Genomic DNA, 18,066 nt, shown 5'->3' with positions numbered 1-18,066 from the left:
GTGGGGGGGGGGCATCCCGCTCAGCAGCAGACCCAGAAGTGGACCAGAAGCACTTCCGGGTCTGCCGGGGAGTGCACGGGGAGCCCCCTGTACCCCCCAGGGTCCCCCTGTGGCTGATCGCTGAGCCAGGGGGCATGGGGGGAGGGCGGGGCGGGCTGCACACTCCCTGGCAGACCCGAAAGCGGACTAGAAGTATTTCAGATCCATTTCCGCGTTTGCCGCCAAGCACATGGAGGGACCCCTGCACTCCTGTGAGATGCTCCATCTGCCCCAGGATCACAGCAATTACATACCATGAGGTATGTGGAAAAAACTTTTAAAGCCGTGTCTATGTCCAAATCGCTGATTCTTTGGATCAGCATCAAATCTTCAGATCTGGATTCGGCCGAATTGAGTCAGGGACAGTGATCTGAATCAACAAATTGAATCACTGTCCCTGAGTCAGGTGGAATGCGAATCGAATAGGGCTCGCTTCGCACACCCCTAATACTCTGTACCCATTGAAAGGCAGTGGGAGTCAGATGCCTAATTTTTGCCTTTGAAAACCTTTCCCTAAAATCTCTGGCCCTGCATATTTGGAGCTGGATTCTGGGCATAAATAGCTCCACAGCCCAGTCCAGGCTGGGTGGAAATGTACAGAGGGGAGGTATCCTGCACATCCCCTGTCTGAGGGCCCCCATGGGCAGGGTCAGCATCTTGACCCAGGTTAGGGCAGTGCTGAAGGCTGCCATCTCTTGCACTCCCTGGCCATTGCAAGGTTCCAGAGTGTAGTGCCACTGAGGCCACGGCTCACCTGCATCCCAGGCATATGCCTGGGCCAAGCTCTGCAGCTCTCATGCCTGATGTGCCTGCTTTGCATTGGTTTAATGGTACAAAGGCATGCAGCATAGGTGCAAAGATGTGCTGAAAAAGCCTCATGCTTCTCCCACTCCCGTTGGAGTAACAGCAGCATAACACAGATGCAAGAGGGAGGAAATGGGGTCCAAGTCAAACCCACTGTACCAGGCAGCAGCACACGCCAACACACTGGCTTGCTCTCCACATGCTACCTCCTGAACAACAAGCTGTGCAGCCATGTTGGCCTGGCACTGTGGGTGGGCCAAGTGTAGGGGCAGGCAAAATATGACCCATGGGCCAAATCTGGCCTGCCAAGGCATTTTGTCTGGCCCACATAGGGTCCCTTGGGGCAGCCTGGGCCGTGGCATGTGCAGCCACTCCCACAGCCCCTGGGCACGCAGCAGGGCTAGGCCAGAGTGGTGGCCAGATTCCATTCCCTGGCAGTCCCAGGGGCAGCGGCTCCTTCTGGCTGGCAGGCAGGGGGGACCAGGGATCAGGATTGGGATCGTGGGGTGGTGACAGCACAGGGCAAGGGCCCGGGGCAGAGCCATGATCTGCTCCCTGCATGTCCCTGTGCTGATTTTGCAGGCAGGGACCTGTGGGCATCAGATCGCAGCTCTGCCGTGGTTCTGGCTCCATGCTGTCACTGCCCTGTGATCCCAATCCCAGTCCTGGCCCTGGCCCTCACCTGCCAATCCTGCTCCTGCATGCTGCTCCCTGCCTGCCCACATCCCCACTCCTGCCACCTGGTCACACAAAGGGGCCACTTAGGGAGGTTTGGTGATCTGTTAGGGAGGAAGGGGTGTGGTGCTGACCTGGCCCAGAACAACTCTAAGGCTAGGGACAGACATTACACACAAACTGGTTTAGTGATCAGAAACTGGTTTAAACCTGTAACAAAACAGGCATTCAGTGCACATAAACTAGTTTGAAAATGGCTGAAACTGGTTTGAGGTAAACCTGGTTGAATGTAGTATCAGACTTAACTGATTTGACTCACACTGATTTATGCCATGTCTGTCCCAGACCCCTTCCTGGTTTAAGTTAAATCAGAGACCCCCCGCCCCTCTGCTCTCTAGCATCATCAGACACTGCCCTCCCCACCCCACCGGCAAACCCTGCAGATTGCAGCTGGCGTTTGCCAGCCCCAGCCGCACCTCCACTGCTTTCCTGAAGCCAGGCAGAGATGGTGTTAATTCCTCCCTTTGTCCAGCTTCCCTGCAGCCAGGGAGGGGATTAATTCCACAGGAGTCCTGGAGTGGGGAAGAGAGGCAAGCTAGTCCTCTGTGTGCAGATCCAAGATCTGCACCTGTGAGACCAGAGATAATACCTGCAGGACCAGACTGAGAGGTTGGAAGTGTTGGCAAAGACCTGACAAATCATTACATATATGTGCTGGAAATGGAGTTAAGGGAAGTTGCAGACAGCTTCTGGTTGGAAGTTGTAGACCAAAGAATGCAGAGAGCTACATTTACATTATAAAGCAGAACCTGTAAAACCTAAACAAAGCCTTTCTGAATGCCTGGTTGTAAGGAGACACTCTGCCCTCAGGATTAGTAAGACTTCTGCAAGGCTTTCTCTTGTCTTCCTGCTTTACATTTTAAGTTAGACTAAGTTGTGTATGCTGTGTTTTACTGGCCTGTATCTTAGCTTAGGCGAATATTTTTTGGTAGTTCCCTGTTGTATGCTTTGCAAATTGCTGTATTCAATACATGCTTGCTTCAGAGAGAGGACTTTTTTTCCCATCCCCACTCCTCAGTCTGGCAGCAGCTGTCCCTCCAAGGACAGGTTAGAACACTGCACAAGGTGAAATGGATGAGCAGGAGGCAGGGTACAGGGAGGTTTGGTCTTGCATTCATTTGACACTGATGTGAGATTGCTAATGTCTTGCGAGCAATGGAGCAGGTGTCCGGGGATGGGGGTGGAGGCTGGGGTAGTGGTGAAGGGCAGTGCATCACACTTAACCTAGCTTGCCCCCCACAAGTAGCTTCACTCTCAATCCTGTTAAAGCCCTGTGCCCCATATGAACTCATTTAGCTCTGGGAGAGCCACTGTTTCATCTTCATTGTGTCCCATCCCATCAGGATATTTGATTCATCCTCTCCCTTCTTCCCACTCCCTCTTTCAGGTGGAAGCATTCAAGAGGCCGTCTTTCTCTGAACTCCTGGATGAGCTGGAAGATGTAGCAGAGAGCCTGGAGCCCAAAAAGGACAATCAGCTGTCTGGATGATGTCCCAGGCTCTTCTGAGACCTGGCAGAGTCAGACTCAAACTGTAAATTACCTGTACATCCAATATTTGCAAGGGCAGAAAGAGCAAGGGTGAAAGAGCAAAGCAATGCAATGGTATTTATTTAACTGCATTCTCATTCTCTGGTTTCTCACATTGAAAATGTGGTTTAAAAAAATGCAAAGGGGCAGGTTTCCTGGGGTATTTTTTTTTTCTAGCTGAGGTTTTTAACAGAAACAATTCAGACTTTAAGTATTTTGTTGGGTTTTTTTTAAAGGAGGAAGTACTAATTTCTGTTGTAAATACGGGAGAGAGATTTCAGGTTGTGACCTTGGAGGGGATGGTGAATGCCTAAATTCCAGTGAGGACATCTTCTGAAGTCCATGAAGAGGAGTGGCGTTCTCCCACCTCTTTCCTAACATCCAGCCTTTGTCTCATTCTTCCAGCCTCTGGCTCAACTGTCTCTGGAGGCTGTGGGAAAAGGCACTGTTTAACAGAGAGGGGCTGTGTGGCAGAATATGAGCCAAGAAAGTCGCCTTACAGCACAAAGCCTTAAAACACCTGTCCAGTAGCCTTGTAAGGAGAATATACATTCCATTTTGTCTCTGGTCATGTGTCCTCCTTAAAGCACCAGCAAACATCCAGCTCTCCCAGTGTTCCCCAGCATTCCTACTGCCTCTGTCAGGGGATTTTGGGAGGTTTGGGGGACCCCAGCGGACTGAGGATGGAATTAAATTTGCCTGTTTGTGGGACATACCACTGCAACAGGGAGATTTGCCTTAAAACGATAAGACATTAACTAACAAACTAATCTAGACCCTCAGAGACACTCCATCAGAAGGACTTGTGTGTTAGATACATACCTGAACTGGCAGAGCTGCTCTGCTTGGTACAGGAGTGCTGTATTATTATTTTTTTTTAGCAGGCAGCTGTCCAGGTTTCTTGCCCTGAGTCTCCTCTCTCTCTCTCTCTCACTTACTCAATACTCAACTAATGTGTCTGTCCCAGTCTCCCCCAACCCTCCCCTCCCCATGCAGACATAATAACAAGCACGAGGATGAGTGTGGTGGAGGTCCCCTGTCAGTGATAAGTAGGGGCATGATGTGGACCAGTCTCACATCCCAGCCTTTGCTTGGCAGGTAGTACTGACCATTTCTTCCCAGGAAAGGCCCTACAAGATTTGTGCTGGGGACAGGACATAATGCCCTTTGCACTGAAGTTGTAGTGCATTATGCTGTGGGCCTTGAGATGAGACAGAAGGAGGTTTCTATCAGAAATGCATCTGGTGTTTTTAGTGAGGCTGGCAGCTCTGCTGTCTATTGGCTTAGGATCAGCTTCAGACATGGTTGCCTTGCTGCTTGCAGCACGCTTATCTTCAGTCCTAGAGCTAATGCACACAGGTAGGGCTCCCTCATGGGTACAGTCATGCATCCACTTTGTTTCTACCTTGCAACATTTAAAACCCACCACTCCCCTAAGAGGAAACACAAGCATTAGCAGATGTGTCCCACCCAGTGCCCTGAGCTCCTTGAGCAGGGGGTTGGACTAGAGACTAACTCTACTTCTCTAGGATTCTTTGATTCTGTGAACTCTACCAATGAAATCCTTTCATCAGTCTTGGGCAAGACCCAGCATCTAATTGTGATCTATAAACTCTTCTGAGGACAATTCCCATAACAGGTTCAGTCACAGTTTATGTACCAGTGTTGTCCGGCATCCATATTGTCCATGTGAGAGTGACAGGGACAGTGCAGTGCTGGAGACAGCCTGGATACCTAAGAAAGACGAGCAGCTCTCTGGCTGATGCCCCAGGCCCTCCTGAGCCCCAGCAGTCAGACTCAACTGTAAATTATCTGTACATCCAACATGGTAGAACTGCAGCCCAATGGCTGCCTGGGTGGGTTCTGTTGATGCATTAGTCAGGGTTGATGGTGCCATGGCTAAAGTTCAGTGACTTTTCCATCTGGAGCAGGAAGGTGTCTTTTACTGAAGGAAGGATTTGCACAGGTTGAACCCTCAAGGCAATATGGGGAAGCCCATGGGATTGCAGGGCTTAGGGGGTTGAGCAGAGAATGATACCTATGGTCTTTGGTCACTGCTCCTGGGAGGTGGGAGGCTGGGGGCAGTCTTCTAACCTAGCTGTGGCTGTTTCTTTGTCTGCATAGCAGAGGATGACCCTGACTCATTTTGCAGGGCCACTGGGAGGAGTCCTTAAGCCACAGGGGTAAAGTACTTTGCAAAAACTAAGGGCTAAGTGGTTTATTTCTCTGTGGGACAGATACTGCCTAAGGTGGTTATAAAGCAGTCATGGAAGCAGTTGGAAGGGGCAGCATGGGCTGTGGCAGCAGGGATTCCACACTGGGGAAGGAGAAAGGAGTGATTAATTGTTAGCAACTTCAAACAAACTTTCCTGTTGTAAAAAAAACTTGTAAAAGAAAGTGACACTTGATAAATACAATCCCTGACTCTGGGTCTGGTTTTGTTCCAATAGACGGTGAGGTCTTGTTTACCTGCGGCTTTTCACTGGGGCCAGACCCATAGCTGGTATCAAGTAGTGTATTTCCATAGACATTAATGGAGCTCTATTACTTTCAGCTAATGGAAGCTCTTGCCCACAGACTGAGTTCTCTGGAGCAAGGACGGTCTGTCTGTACAACAAGTATTTATACAGTGCTCAGCACAGCAGTGCCTCTGTCCTATTTGGAACCCTTCGGTGCTGCTCTCATATCATTGACAGAGCAGGAGGTGGGACCAGTACACACACTGCCATCGTGCACTGTTCCTTATTCCTTTCACAGGGTTTTTTTGACTGTACATTGGAAACTGTTTATAAACCTGTCCTGATGAGTATTCCTTTCACTCTGGGTATTCTGTGGAGTCTTTGAAGCTGGAACACCCTTTAGAGAGAGACTAGTAGGGGCATGGTGTGGACCAGTCTCACATCCCAGCCTTTGCACTAGTGACTTTCCACATCATGTGAAATATAAGCCCATTTGTGAGAAGAATGAAGTGGAATCTGTGGAAAGAAGGTCTGTGGTGTCCAGGGACAGATATATCACTGGAAATGGTTTTGCATTCTCACTAGGGACTATAAGGAATATGAAGACTGTATAAAATACACTTAATGTAGCAAACGTGCATCATAACAGTGAATTTACTAGTTTATGTTTCTTGGAAATCATTTGTTGCTTCTCTTGTACTGTTGTCATGTTTCTGTCATTTGCTGATGAGCTTAAACACAAGGGACTTCTTGCTCAAGAGTTAAAATATGCCTGGGAAGAATCTCAGTCCCAGCTGGGTTTCTGTGCTGCAAGCTACAAGGCAGAGTCGCGTAGCAGAAAAGCAGCTGGGTGAAAATTGCTTAATTATGCTACCTGGGAGACCATGGTCAGCTTTGCTGATGTCCCTCAACTCGCTTCTCACTCTGGAGTCTCCATACCAGCTGAGTGGAATTCGCTGAAGATTGTATTTACTGCTTGGCAGTGCAAACAACATTGATATGCACTGTGTATCTTCAGCAAGAGCCAGGCACTGCCTGCGTCACAGCAAAGTGCAGGGTAATAGAAAGTAAATAACAGGGTTTGCATTTAACTGTTAAAAGGAAATGCACAGTGTGAAAGGAACAGGAAAGGAGGAGAACTGCTGAGTTAACCCCCTTCCCCCTTTGAATCTGCCAGGCAGCTGGGGATGCAGCTCTTAACATGTCCACGTCCAAGTCCAAGTGTGGTGACTGGAGTGGAACCAAGCCTCAAGGCCCAGCCCTGTATCAATGCATAACTCCCGCTGACATCAGTGGCAGCTGTTGGCTCAGAAAAGGACACATGGCTATGCCACTATACACACAGTGTTCAGTAATGAGGGGCCCCATCCAAAGCCCCTTGAAGTCAATGGATAGCAGTTCTTTTGATCCCAGTGGGCTTTGCATCTAGACCATAGACTGAATTTATTACCTTAGCCTAGGCTCTCTCTGTCTCTGCAGGATCTGAAATCTGAGGTTCCTCTGTTGTAAGGTTTTTACAACAGTAAAAATATGACGGATCCAAATTGGCATGGACAGCAGGTTCACTGGGTCTGAAGTGGGCATTTGAGATGGTAGGGGACAGAACCTCTACTAGGGGCACAGATTGTTCTAAAAATCAAAATCTTTTAAGAGTAAGGTGCTCAGTTCCAGTCTGGATGGAGTTTGGAGTGCTGTTGACATGTCACCCCATGGAGCTGTTGCGTTCTTTGAGGTGCAACGCTAGGACTGAGGCATCTCGGAGAGATGAATACACTCAGCTGTCAGCTCATCTCCTGGAAGCACTTCTTAAGAGCATAAAGAATGGCCACCTTCTTCTACAGCTAGTGAAAGTGCCTGCCTTAGTGCTCACCCCTCGCCCCCTAACCATGAGGCTGCTTCAAGGAGGATGGAGCAGTTATTTCCAACAAGGGCCTGTTCTTCAGGAACTCACTGCAACTCTGTTCCCCCAGCAGTACAGAACATGGCAAAGAAACCCCACTACATGAAGACAGAAGGTAGCCTAAAAGTGGCGGGTGGCGGGTGATAAACACAAGGGCTGAACATCCACTGGAAACTTTAAAGTGGACCATAATTGCTACGTTCATGAAAACTCTGTCAAACGTCTAATAAAAAGTCATTGACTGCTTTAAGTTGTGTTTCTGTAAACAGCAGCATTCTCTTTAAAGGGAATACAGTTAGGGGAATGAAACGGTTAAGGAAGATGTTTCATACATAGCAGAGGCATCCATTAGTACCCTTGACAGATGGGTGAGAGGATGCACCTAGGTGTATGTGTGGAAGTTGGTCACGTTACTCAACCAGTCCTGTAGCCCTGATTGGAGAGAAATGGATGCCAGTCAGGTCCTTTCTAGACACTGGCAGTGGAATCATGGCACCACTGATGTCCATAGGAGTGTTGCCATTGTCTTCAACAAACCAAGGATTTCTTCATGAGCATTGAAAGAGCTAAAGATAGAGATGATCCAGAGCATACCTATTGTTTCTGACCAGCCTTGAAATGTGAGGAAGGTCTCCTGTTGCTGAGGTCTAGGATCTGTCTCCAGGAGTCAGGACTTAGATTCCCTGCCCAAGTTTTGGGGAAAGTCCAGCTGAGTATTTGAAGTTCACAACTTAATGCCTGGACTCTGAGATGCAAAAACCATGGTAGAAGACCTGAGCAGCTCTGCCATTGTTGTCAAGGCTGTGCTATCTCCTCTTAGTCACAGTTAATCACAGGCTCAGCTCATCTGTTCCCTACCAGCAGACACCTTCTCCTCGTGATCTTCTCATTAATGCAGTGGATGCTCTGTTCTGCAGAACCTGTTGGGGGCACAGATTGCAGTAATGCACTGGGGCTGACAGGCCTGAGTGTTTGTCATGTGATGTGTCTTTTTTGTAAAAAAAAAAAAATGTGACCTGGGAATAAAGTGCAGTGCTTCTTTCCCACATCAGTCCTAGTATGCATTTTGTTTTGTCCTGGGTCTATTGAGGAGTGTCACTGAAAGGCTGCTCGATCCCAGCCTGATGCAGCTAAAACATCTAAATGGCTTCTTCATGCTCTATTTATCCATGTAACTGACATTACAAGCCTTTTGTTAACATACAAGTGCCACGCTGTATGCACTACGGGATGATGGTATTTTCAACTGCTTCCTCAGCTGTTCCCCTCTGCTTGTATTGGTCAACAGCTTTTATTAAATCTCTCCCCCACCTCTCCTTGCTTTGGTTCAGGAGAGACAAACAACACATGTAACATGCAAAGGGAATCAAATAGGCTGCTATTCCACCCCAGCCAAACCCTCCCACGTCCAAATGGCAAAATGATTTCCCTCCCAAATGCATTTATGTTTTGTGCTTTCTGACTCGTACAGAGCAAACAGCTGCATTAATTGCTCTTCAGAGGCAGCCCACTCACAAGGATACCTAATATGCTCAGAGAAGGATGCATTTGTTGTGCCACACAGTTATGGACTAACTGGAGTCTCCCGTATTCAGACAACAGCTCTGTGTGTGTGGACTTTCTTAGGCCCCAGGTCAGAATACTGTGTGCTGAGTGGAAGGGCTGCAAGGTTTCGGTGCTTGATGCCTCTACACCCTGTATTGAAAGTAACTCATGCCCAGTGGCCGGGGCATTGGAAAGAGGCCTTTGTGTGAATGACAGTTTGGCTCTAAACAACAGAAAGCTAAAACGAAATCCTTAAATTCCACTTTAGGGCATGTATACAAGCATTCATATTTTCCAAAGAGCGGAGTGCTCAGCTGCTCCCATTAGTCTCTTATTTCAGAAATCTTCTTGTCATCTATATACTGGTCCTAGTGAATTTAATAGGAGTTGTCTGTTGACTTCAACAAGTCTAGGGTTTGGCCGTGGCTGTGGTAAGTTCAGCTGTTGAAGCTGTTGGTGAAACCCTTGGGAAGCAGCACTTGTTTAAATCACCGAGTTGATGACACAGACTGGGTAAAACTGCTCCAGGGAGGAACTTGGGTGAATTTGGTTCATTTTCAGACCAGGATGGCGTATTTAATATATAAACGGGAAGACCCTAGAGATGGGGACCCAGCGTAGCTCAACATAAAGGGAAAGCCCTCCGTAGCTGGACTGAAGCAGGCCCATACTCTCTGTTAGTCAGGCAGAGGGGACACAAATACACCCACCCAGGAGGTTCACAGGCTCACTCATAAACTGGGTCCCAGCATTTTTCAGTGGCTTTTTTTGGGAGGGACAAAGCTTATGATCATTTTGCAGCTTCCAGGTCAGGTCACTTGAGTTGAAGGAAGCATCCCTACTGACAGAAGCCCAGTATGAATTGCAAAGGCAGCCCCCCCTTTAAGTTCCTTAAGTGAGCATCCAGAAGCATTCTTCTCCCTCTGCCTTCCACAGCTTAATTGCCCATCATTTGCATTGAGAGAATGGTTACAGAAGTTTCAAAGGGCTTTTTTTTGTGTTTGCTTCTTAGTTACTCCTTTCCAGAACATTAACAAGGAAGACAGAGAGGCTTTCAAAAGCAGCTACACCAAATGCCTCAAAGGCCCCAAGAGAGGTGCATGGCTGGGCAGCATAAGCTGTTACTGGGACAAGTGTTAATGGAAAGAAATGGCTAGGATTATTTATTCTGTTCTGGTGCTTTTCCCCAGGGCATCTGTGGCAGGGGGAAGATGGACACTTGGAGTAAAATCAGTCCTGAAAAGAATTTAGGGAAGGGGAGTTCCAGATCACAGACAGCTTCTCGTAAGCAAAGGTGGTATAAAATGATCCCCCCAAAAGCTAGATGTAAAAGCTGATAGATGATTAGTACACTACCGGCAAAATGGTTTGGGGCAGGGGAAGGGTCTGTGGTAGCACCCCTTGGACTGGGCAATTTTAGCTCTAGATTGTTACGTACCCCAATGTTTATGGGCACTGCTGCAATCAGGATGTCAGGTATACCCGTGTACTCATGACCATGTTGTGCTAAATCAGGAGTCTTGAATACATGGGGTTAAATCTAGCTCACCTAGATCTGTATCTGTCTGGCCCCCATAGCGCACCCAACTCTACAGAAGCTTTAGCCTCCTTTTTGTTCATTAAAAGGAAGTTTCTCACCCTGCTGGCTGCAGAGAGAACTCTCCAAATGTGTGATACAGGGATGTTTGCTTGAGCTTGTAGCCAGACAATGGCTCACAGGGGTCTGTTCCCTATTAACCTGAGTAGAAAATCAGCTTGAAAGCTCAGCACGGACACTTCAAGGCCAACATTATTTATCACAAATTGCGTTTAGTGTCTGGAATATGGATGTGATTTGTGTGCGGGGACGGTGTGGGGGGGAGGAAGAAATTCACTGGTTTAGCAATTAGGCGTTGCTATGGGGAAGAAAATACAGAGAAGACTCACAAAGGCTGAGACATAGAAAGAGGAGGGTGAGGAAGGATAAGAAAGGGGCGGGCAAGAGCAGCACTGCTCTCCCCAGGGAACAGCTTCTCCTACTCAATCTGACTCTGACAAGACCTTGAACAGCCAGTTAGCAGCTAGACATTTCAGCCCAGATTGATTAAATCAATGGGAGTTAGGAGCCTAAATAAGTACCTTTGTGGAGCTCCTTAGTTACCACCTTAAGGCCTTGTAATCTTGATCTCTGTCCAGTCCTTCTAGTCTGAAACACATGCCCCAGTACAGGACCACATATCAACAGAGACTTTACCTTTCTGTACTGGGCATGTTCAATAACTCTGTGCAGTACATACTGGCAGCTGACCTACAGAGACTATCTCAATGTGATCATAGTTGGGAGGAGTCCCTCCCCCATCCCAGCTCAGGTGGAAGTGAGGCTTGTCCAAACTAGTGAGGCCTTTCAGGGGATTTTCAGACTTACTTCTGACAGCTTAACTACTCCCAGATGATCCTGGTTGGCTGGGAACTGGATGGGTTGGATTAGTTGTTGCTTTCACCTGGGAAGGAGTCTTACTGGGAGAAGGACTGTGGCGTGTCTAAAAGGGAGCCCTGTATGAATGAGCTGGTAGGACTGTAGTGCAGGAAGGGTGGACAGTTCTTTTGTCTTTGTTTCCTTGGGGACTGGCTCAGCAGCACCCTGCCTTGCGCTTTGAGTGCAATGGTGTAATCTGGGTGGGCTTCATTTAGAAGAGCACCAGAAGAGCAGCCTCCAGGAGCCAGCTCCACAGCAGTAGCAGCCTGAAGGCATTCAAAAACTCTCTGGAGCTTTCAATGTGCTCTACCCGCTTCCTTTCTCTGTCCAGGGCATCAACATCTTCCTCCCACCTTTGGCTGAGAGCTGACTGGAACTTGTGATGCTTCTCTATGGACTGGGACTGATCAGAGACTTGAACTAAACCAGCAGTTGTGAGGAGCTAATAGGTGCTGGAAGCCTCTGACTGGTCACCTTGGTATGGAGCTAGAGATCCCTGGCAGAACTGCCAGTAGAGGCTGGTCCTGTGGTGGTTGTTATTTGAAACTTGGATTCTCTGGAAAGGCTCAACTCTGGTGTGGTTTGGCTGGAGGGGTGAACCACCTAGACTCTGGACCCTGCTGGAGGCTGTTGTGCACCACAGACCCCAGAGGGAGACTGGGGTAGGGCGAGTACTGGTAAGGTCCAGGAAAAGGAACTCTTGCATCCAATTCTAGCTAATGACTGTCAGGTCCATGGTGAGAGAGGGAACAGAATAACCCCTGGTTTTGATGCTAGTGTCTAAGGTACAAGGGCCAATATACCTGTGGGGGTGAGAGTATAACTCAGCCTCTCTGCTGAGATATATCTGGGTTATGTTGGATTATAATGGTGGTTTTTGCAATGTGGACATCAGAGACCCAGCCAGCCACTGACTTCACAAGTTAGTATACTAGGTAAAGGACCAAGTCAAATGCACTGGAGGGACTCTGAAGTACAGAATTGCTTTAGGGCAATCCAGCATGAAGCTCAAGGTCCACCTGTCATTGACTCTAATGAAAGAAAGATCAGACCCTGGAATAGCAAATTATACATCAGCTAAGGGAACTACTCTGTGCCAGTACTTTTGGGGTGATTGTAGGCCTGACTGAAATACTGGGGTTCATCTGTTCTATGGGGAATGCATTGCAGATACAGAATGGGAAGATGATGAGCTCAAGAATGGCCAAGGGCAATGCATACAACCTTTCCCCATTCTATAGAAATCAATTTTTCAACAACTCCATATTTAATAGTAGCTGCTGGGACCTATTGCTGAAAACAAGGCAGAACATTGATCCTAGTGCTGAGTCCTGAATGAAAGTTACCATTTGTACTTGGTTTCCATGTTATCTCTGTCATGAGCTGCACAGAACAACATAAGCTGCTGCCACCCACAGGGGAAAGATCAAATCCTCTTCGCCTTGCTCCCCAGAGCAGTCTTCCTGGAGTCCTAGTCCTTCTGTGTTTGTCCCCATACAAGCAGACAATTGTGCCAAGTTCCATAGCTTTTATTGAATAGTCAGTTTGTAATGGTGAGGCTAGTGTGGAGCCAGAACCATCTGAACAATAGGTCCACTCGAGTTTGGGCCATAAGGGTGGTTGTAGAAAGAAGAAAGTGACTCACTTTGTACAGTCTGGGGGATGGCCTGTGAGAAAAGAGCAGGATCAAATTTCCCAGAGAAAATGGACATCATGTCATAGTATCTACTGATTGCATCTCTGTTAGGCCCAGCATGGGAGCATGTGCTTGAGTACTACTGATTGCCATGGTTCACAAGCATGTGATTAAAGCAGGTGCTTTCCTGGCTTGGGGTCTGAGGGAAGAATTTTGCAACCCTTGCTTGAATTGGGTGAACGTTATTTTGTGTGCAGCGGCTGCAGAATTTGACTGACCTGTCTGCGCTCTGCATGATAGTGAATTGTTTGCTTAATGCTGACATCCTTATGGGTAACTTCTTTTCATTTTGTTCTGATTTGCTCTGCACCTTGCTTCTGTCACTTCTGCTGTTGGACTGCAAACTCCCTGCAGCAGGACAGGGGGTGTGGGTGTTTCAATAGCCGGACCTCCTTATCAACACTAATTCTGAAGAGAACTTGCTCTGCATTTTACTGTTTCTTCCCATGTAAACAGCAAATAAATATATGCCTACTGGATAGGGTTGTCAGCTCCAGTTTGAATCTATTCCTGGAGGTTCCATCACTTGATGGATTACAGCGCGTAGAATTTGTCAGAAAGGCAAATGCACATTACTATTACATTTTAAAAACCCATTGGACTATTGTATAAATCAGATTCAACATTTAATATTTATTTTTATGAACGCCCTGTCATTGATCTTCCAGGTGACTCTCAGCATTTATGTTTTTTCTTTTTAGGCCTGGAAAGGACCCTCAAGATCATCAAGTCCAGCCCCCTACCCCAGGGGCAGGAAGTCAGCTAGGGTCAAAGGATCCCAGCAAGATAAGCATCCAACCGTTTCTTGAATGAGTCCAGAGCAGGTGCCTGCACCACCTCAGGAGGGAGTCTATTCCAGGTCTTGGGGGCTCGGACAGTAAAGACATTTTTTCTTATGTCCAGCCTAAAACAGTCTTGTAGGAGTTTATGTCCTTTGGTCCTTGTTTTCCTTTGGGGTGCTCTGACGAACAGATGTTCTCCCAGATCCTGATATACACCCCTTATATACTTATAAGCAGTTACCAGATCACCCCTGAGCCTGCACTCTTCCAGGCTGAAGAGTCCCATGGCTCTCAGCCTCTCCATAAGGCCTGTTCTCTTGTCCTCTGATCACGTGCGTGGCTCTCCTCTGGACTCTCTCAAGCTTCTCAGCATTCTTCTTGAATTGCAGAGCCCAGAATTGGATGCAGTACTCCAGCTGTGGCCTCACCAAGGCCGAGTACAGCGGGAGGATGACATCCTGAGATTTACTTGAGAAGCATCTATAGATTTAGGAATCTGTAAATGAAAAAAGGATGAAAACCACTGCTCTAACATACAGCTGATGCTAGTGAAAGCTTCAGTATAGACAAGTCTCATGCTGCTAGGTTTTGTTTGTTTTACCAGCTGTGACGTTGCATTGGTGGCTCATGTTCATCTTGTGGTCAGTCATGACCCCAAGTCTCTTTTAGCAGTGGTGCTAACAAGCGTAGCACTGCTGAGCCTATAAGTATGCTGTGGTGTAGCTGAGGCCACAGTTGGCCAATTTTTCCATGAGGAGGTCATGGGAGACCAGATCAAAGGCTTTTTTTTAAATCCAGATATATGACATCAATCTCTTCTCCCTTGTCCAGGTGATATGTCACCTGGTCATAGAAGGAGATGAGATTGGTTATGCAAGACCTCCCCGCAACAAACCCATGCTGGCTATCCCTCAGGATGTTGCCCTCAGCCAGCTTATCCAGAAGGGTCTCCTTGATAATTTTCTCAAGAATCTTACCAGGGATTGAGGTTGAGCTGATTGGCCTGTAATTCCCAGGATCTACTTTCCGCCCTTTCTATGTCTAATTCCTGGAGACTTCAGGGCAATCCTGGAGGGTTGGCAACTGGAACATGCTCTCTATCCAGTAGAAAACAACTTTAGTAGCATCTAGCATGGTGATTCTCAACTAGGATGACCTGAGATGCTTTAAGCATGCTGGACAATATAACCGCTATTAGTTATGCAAACACCTACCTGTGTCACCAAATAAACCTAGAGATTTCAAATAGGAATCCATAGCATCAAAACCTATTCTGACCTGTTGTGGGCTTTCTGAGATCTTTGTTGCAGATGAATTGTTCTATTATTTTTCTGTAGTCAGAAATGAGAAAGAAAAGAGCTGGCATTTTCCAAGAGCTGTTTTCAGTCTAACAAGATTAAGAACCACTGATCTAGTGGCTTCAAAGAGGGATCAGAGCCATTTGTGCCAGATGTATGCTGTCCAGGGCCAACTTCTCATTATATATATATGCAACAACTAAGTGACTGAAATGAGATGATGTATAGACAGAAAAAGCACAAAGTAACAATGGAACAATTCTGATTCATTTATTTAGAAGTAATCATACACCTGAAAATTACCATTTTTCTTCTAAAGTCCTAATACCAGCTGGCTGCAATTTTATTGCTTTCAATGTTATTGCATCTTTTTTTTTTTGTCCAAGCTGCAGACCTGGACGCAGGTCCCTACTATTAAATGGTGAGTTCACTAAATTTTTATTTTTATTTTTTTTCGCCTTGTGTTTGGTATCATTTGCCAAGAGCCTGAACCTTCCCTGCTGAAGATGAGGGGAGTTCCTTTGATAAGTAAGGACTTGGGCTCCAGTTGAAGCAATCAGGGCTTGTGGGAAGAGGTGATCTCTTTTATTAGACCAAGATTTTTTGCAAAAAATCTTGTTGGTCTAATAAAAGAGATCACCTCTTTCCATGAGCCCTGATTGCTTTTTCCTCTAGACCAATCCGGCTACAACTTGGATCCCTGGGCTCCAGTTGTACACTTAATTGTGACCACAGGAGATGCACTGACATCTGCTGGCCAAGCATGGGTGATCGCAGATCTGAGAGCTCTGAGAACAGCTTGGAGCGTTCTCTGGGCACATACATGCAACAACAAACCCTGTGTCCCCTTGGAGCCAGGGACGGCTCTTCCACACAGCTACATCACTGCCAAATATTGTAGTCAGCAAATTAGCTATTCTCTGCCCACCTCTGAGGTTAGGGGCAGGGCTGTTAATGCAGTCACAGCTTACATCTAGAAGAGTAAGGATCCTACAGGTCTGTACCACAGCATTTCCTGATCAGTCATTGTGCAAAAAAGCTGCTGGGCCAGACCCAGACCCTCTGTCCTGTAGCATCAGCTTTCCAGTTGATGCATCAGTTCAGCATGGCTAAAGACTCCAGCAGAGCTCTAAGTCACTCACCTTAGGTTTACTCTAAAGAGCTTAGCATGGCACAGGAGTTAAATGCTTCTAAGCATCTGGGTCCATGTTCTTGAAAGCTACCTAAATACCTAACACCCACTGATTTACCTTATTTCAGCTGAGACCAACAGGAGTGAGGAAACTAAATAACTCTTCAGGATCTGGGCTGTGGAGCTGCTGAGAAGAATCCCAAAGAAACAAAAAAATCCATGCGAGTGCCAAACCTTTCCCAGCCCATGCGAATAGAAGGTCCTCAGTGTAGGGGCTTGATTGCAGTGCTTCTAGGACCTGGGAGCAAAGTACTGACAAAATCGAGACTTCGGGTATATAGAGAATCCACAGCTCTTCTCCTGTGGACCGGACAGAGGGAATTTTTAATATACTTTAAAACAACAACACGTCTTCCCTAAACACTGCACCTAAACACAACAGTGGGGATGTCTGAAGGTGCCAATGTGAATTGGAAGCTTGATTTCTTTTGAAAAATCAGTGGGATCTGAACATCTAACTCCCTGCAGCCTTTAAAAGTCCCTGCATTTCTTGCTGCCTGTGCTGTGAACTGATAGAAGGCTGCCAGGTAGACAGGAGATGCAGATACAGGTATAGACCTGCAAGTTCACTGGTGAGGGTACTCCGGGCTTGCTGCTGGAGCCTGAGGGTTTGAAAACAAGTGCAGAAGCTATAATGTAGAAAAGACTTGGGTGTTTATAGTTCTGCATCCTCTAACACTGGGGTATTCAACCTGTGGTCCGTGGACCCCTCAGAATCTGCAGGCTACGTCTAAGGGGTCCATAAAAGACGACTATGATCAGTCAAAAGTATGTGAATACCCACACTTACAATTCAAAGGGGTCTGTACCTCCATTCAACATTTCTAAAGGGGCCCACACCTCAACATTTTTTAGGAATCAGTAAATGAAAAAAGGTTGAAAACCACTGCTCTAACATACAGCTGATGTGCCCATGAAAAAACTGCCTGAGTCTCCCTGAGACTTGTCTATACTGAAGCTTTCACTATTCCTACCACCTATGCAGCTGCAGGATCTTTTTTTGCTGGAGTAGATGAAATGTCTTTAGCCCCCCTCACAAATCTTTGTGGATTTGGCTACAGCACCTGTCCTCAGATGGTCCAGTTGGCTTCTCTAGTGGGTATTCTTTATGGCTCCCATTCATGTAATTTTCATCATAAAGAATTTTTCATCATCAAGAGTTCTTCCATCTGCTTCTGTGAGAATGAGTGATTGAAATGTCACCCGCAATCTTGCGATGGAATTTGACCTATATTTTTACACTTCCACAGCATCAAAGGCACTGTAATTGTAATCAGCACCAGGTATTGGATTCAGTACAGAGAATTATCCCCTTTAGGAACCCAGGATCATCAACTGCTTCTGTTGAAATATAAGGAAAAACAGCTCTTTATCCTTGATTACATGTTTTAGATTTCTCATGTGAGTACTCCAGGATGGAAGTGTGTTGCATTAAGGTGGGTTGTTTTTTTTTAATAAATCACACACCACACAAACAGTGAGCCAGAGTGTTTGCAGGCATAAATTTTATTATCATTGAAGTCAGCTGAGATGTGCCAATTTTCACCAGTTGAAAACATGGTTCAATGTGTTCAATACAAAAGCTACAACCCCCTTGTTATTCATTAATCATCAGCCTGTCTCAATATCAGCA

At 46.8% G+C, this 18,066-nt stretch overlaps 1 protein-coding gene across 4 annotated transcripts in view; it reads left to right on the top strand.

Annotated features, from left to right (window-relative positions):
* Window positions 1-18,066, top strand: part of LOC102381825 (dual specificity testis-specific protein kinase 1-like) — a 55,716-nt gene that overhangs the window by 16,983 nt on the left and 20,667 nt on the right. For 3 of the 4 annotated variants that reach the window (XR_003095494.1, XR_003095495.1, XR_003095493.1), the window contains exon 8: window positions 2,966-3,181. Coding sequence is in view for 1 of the 4 variants with exons in the window: in XM_025211186.1 (XP_025066971.1) it covers window positions 2,966-3,067 (102 nt within the window). In the remaining 3 variants the exon portion in view is untranslated. Of the gene's footprint in view, window positions 1-2,965; window positions 5,532-18,066 lie in introns of those variants that run through there. The other variant, XM_025211186.1, reaches the window with a different exon arrangement.

This window comes from Alligator sinensis, unplaced genomic scaffold (genome assembly GCF_000455745.1).
Source record: "Alligator sinensis unplaced genomic scaffold, ASM45574v1 scaffold323_2, whole genome shotgun sequence".
Taxonomy (NCBI): domain Eukaryota; kingdom Metazoa; phylum Chordata; order Crocodylia; family Alligatoridae; genus Alligator; species Alligator sinensis.
The sequence above is the reverse complement of the archived record's forward strand: the minus strand, read 5'-3'. Positions and strand labels throughout refer to the sequence as shown.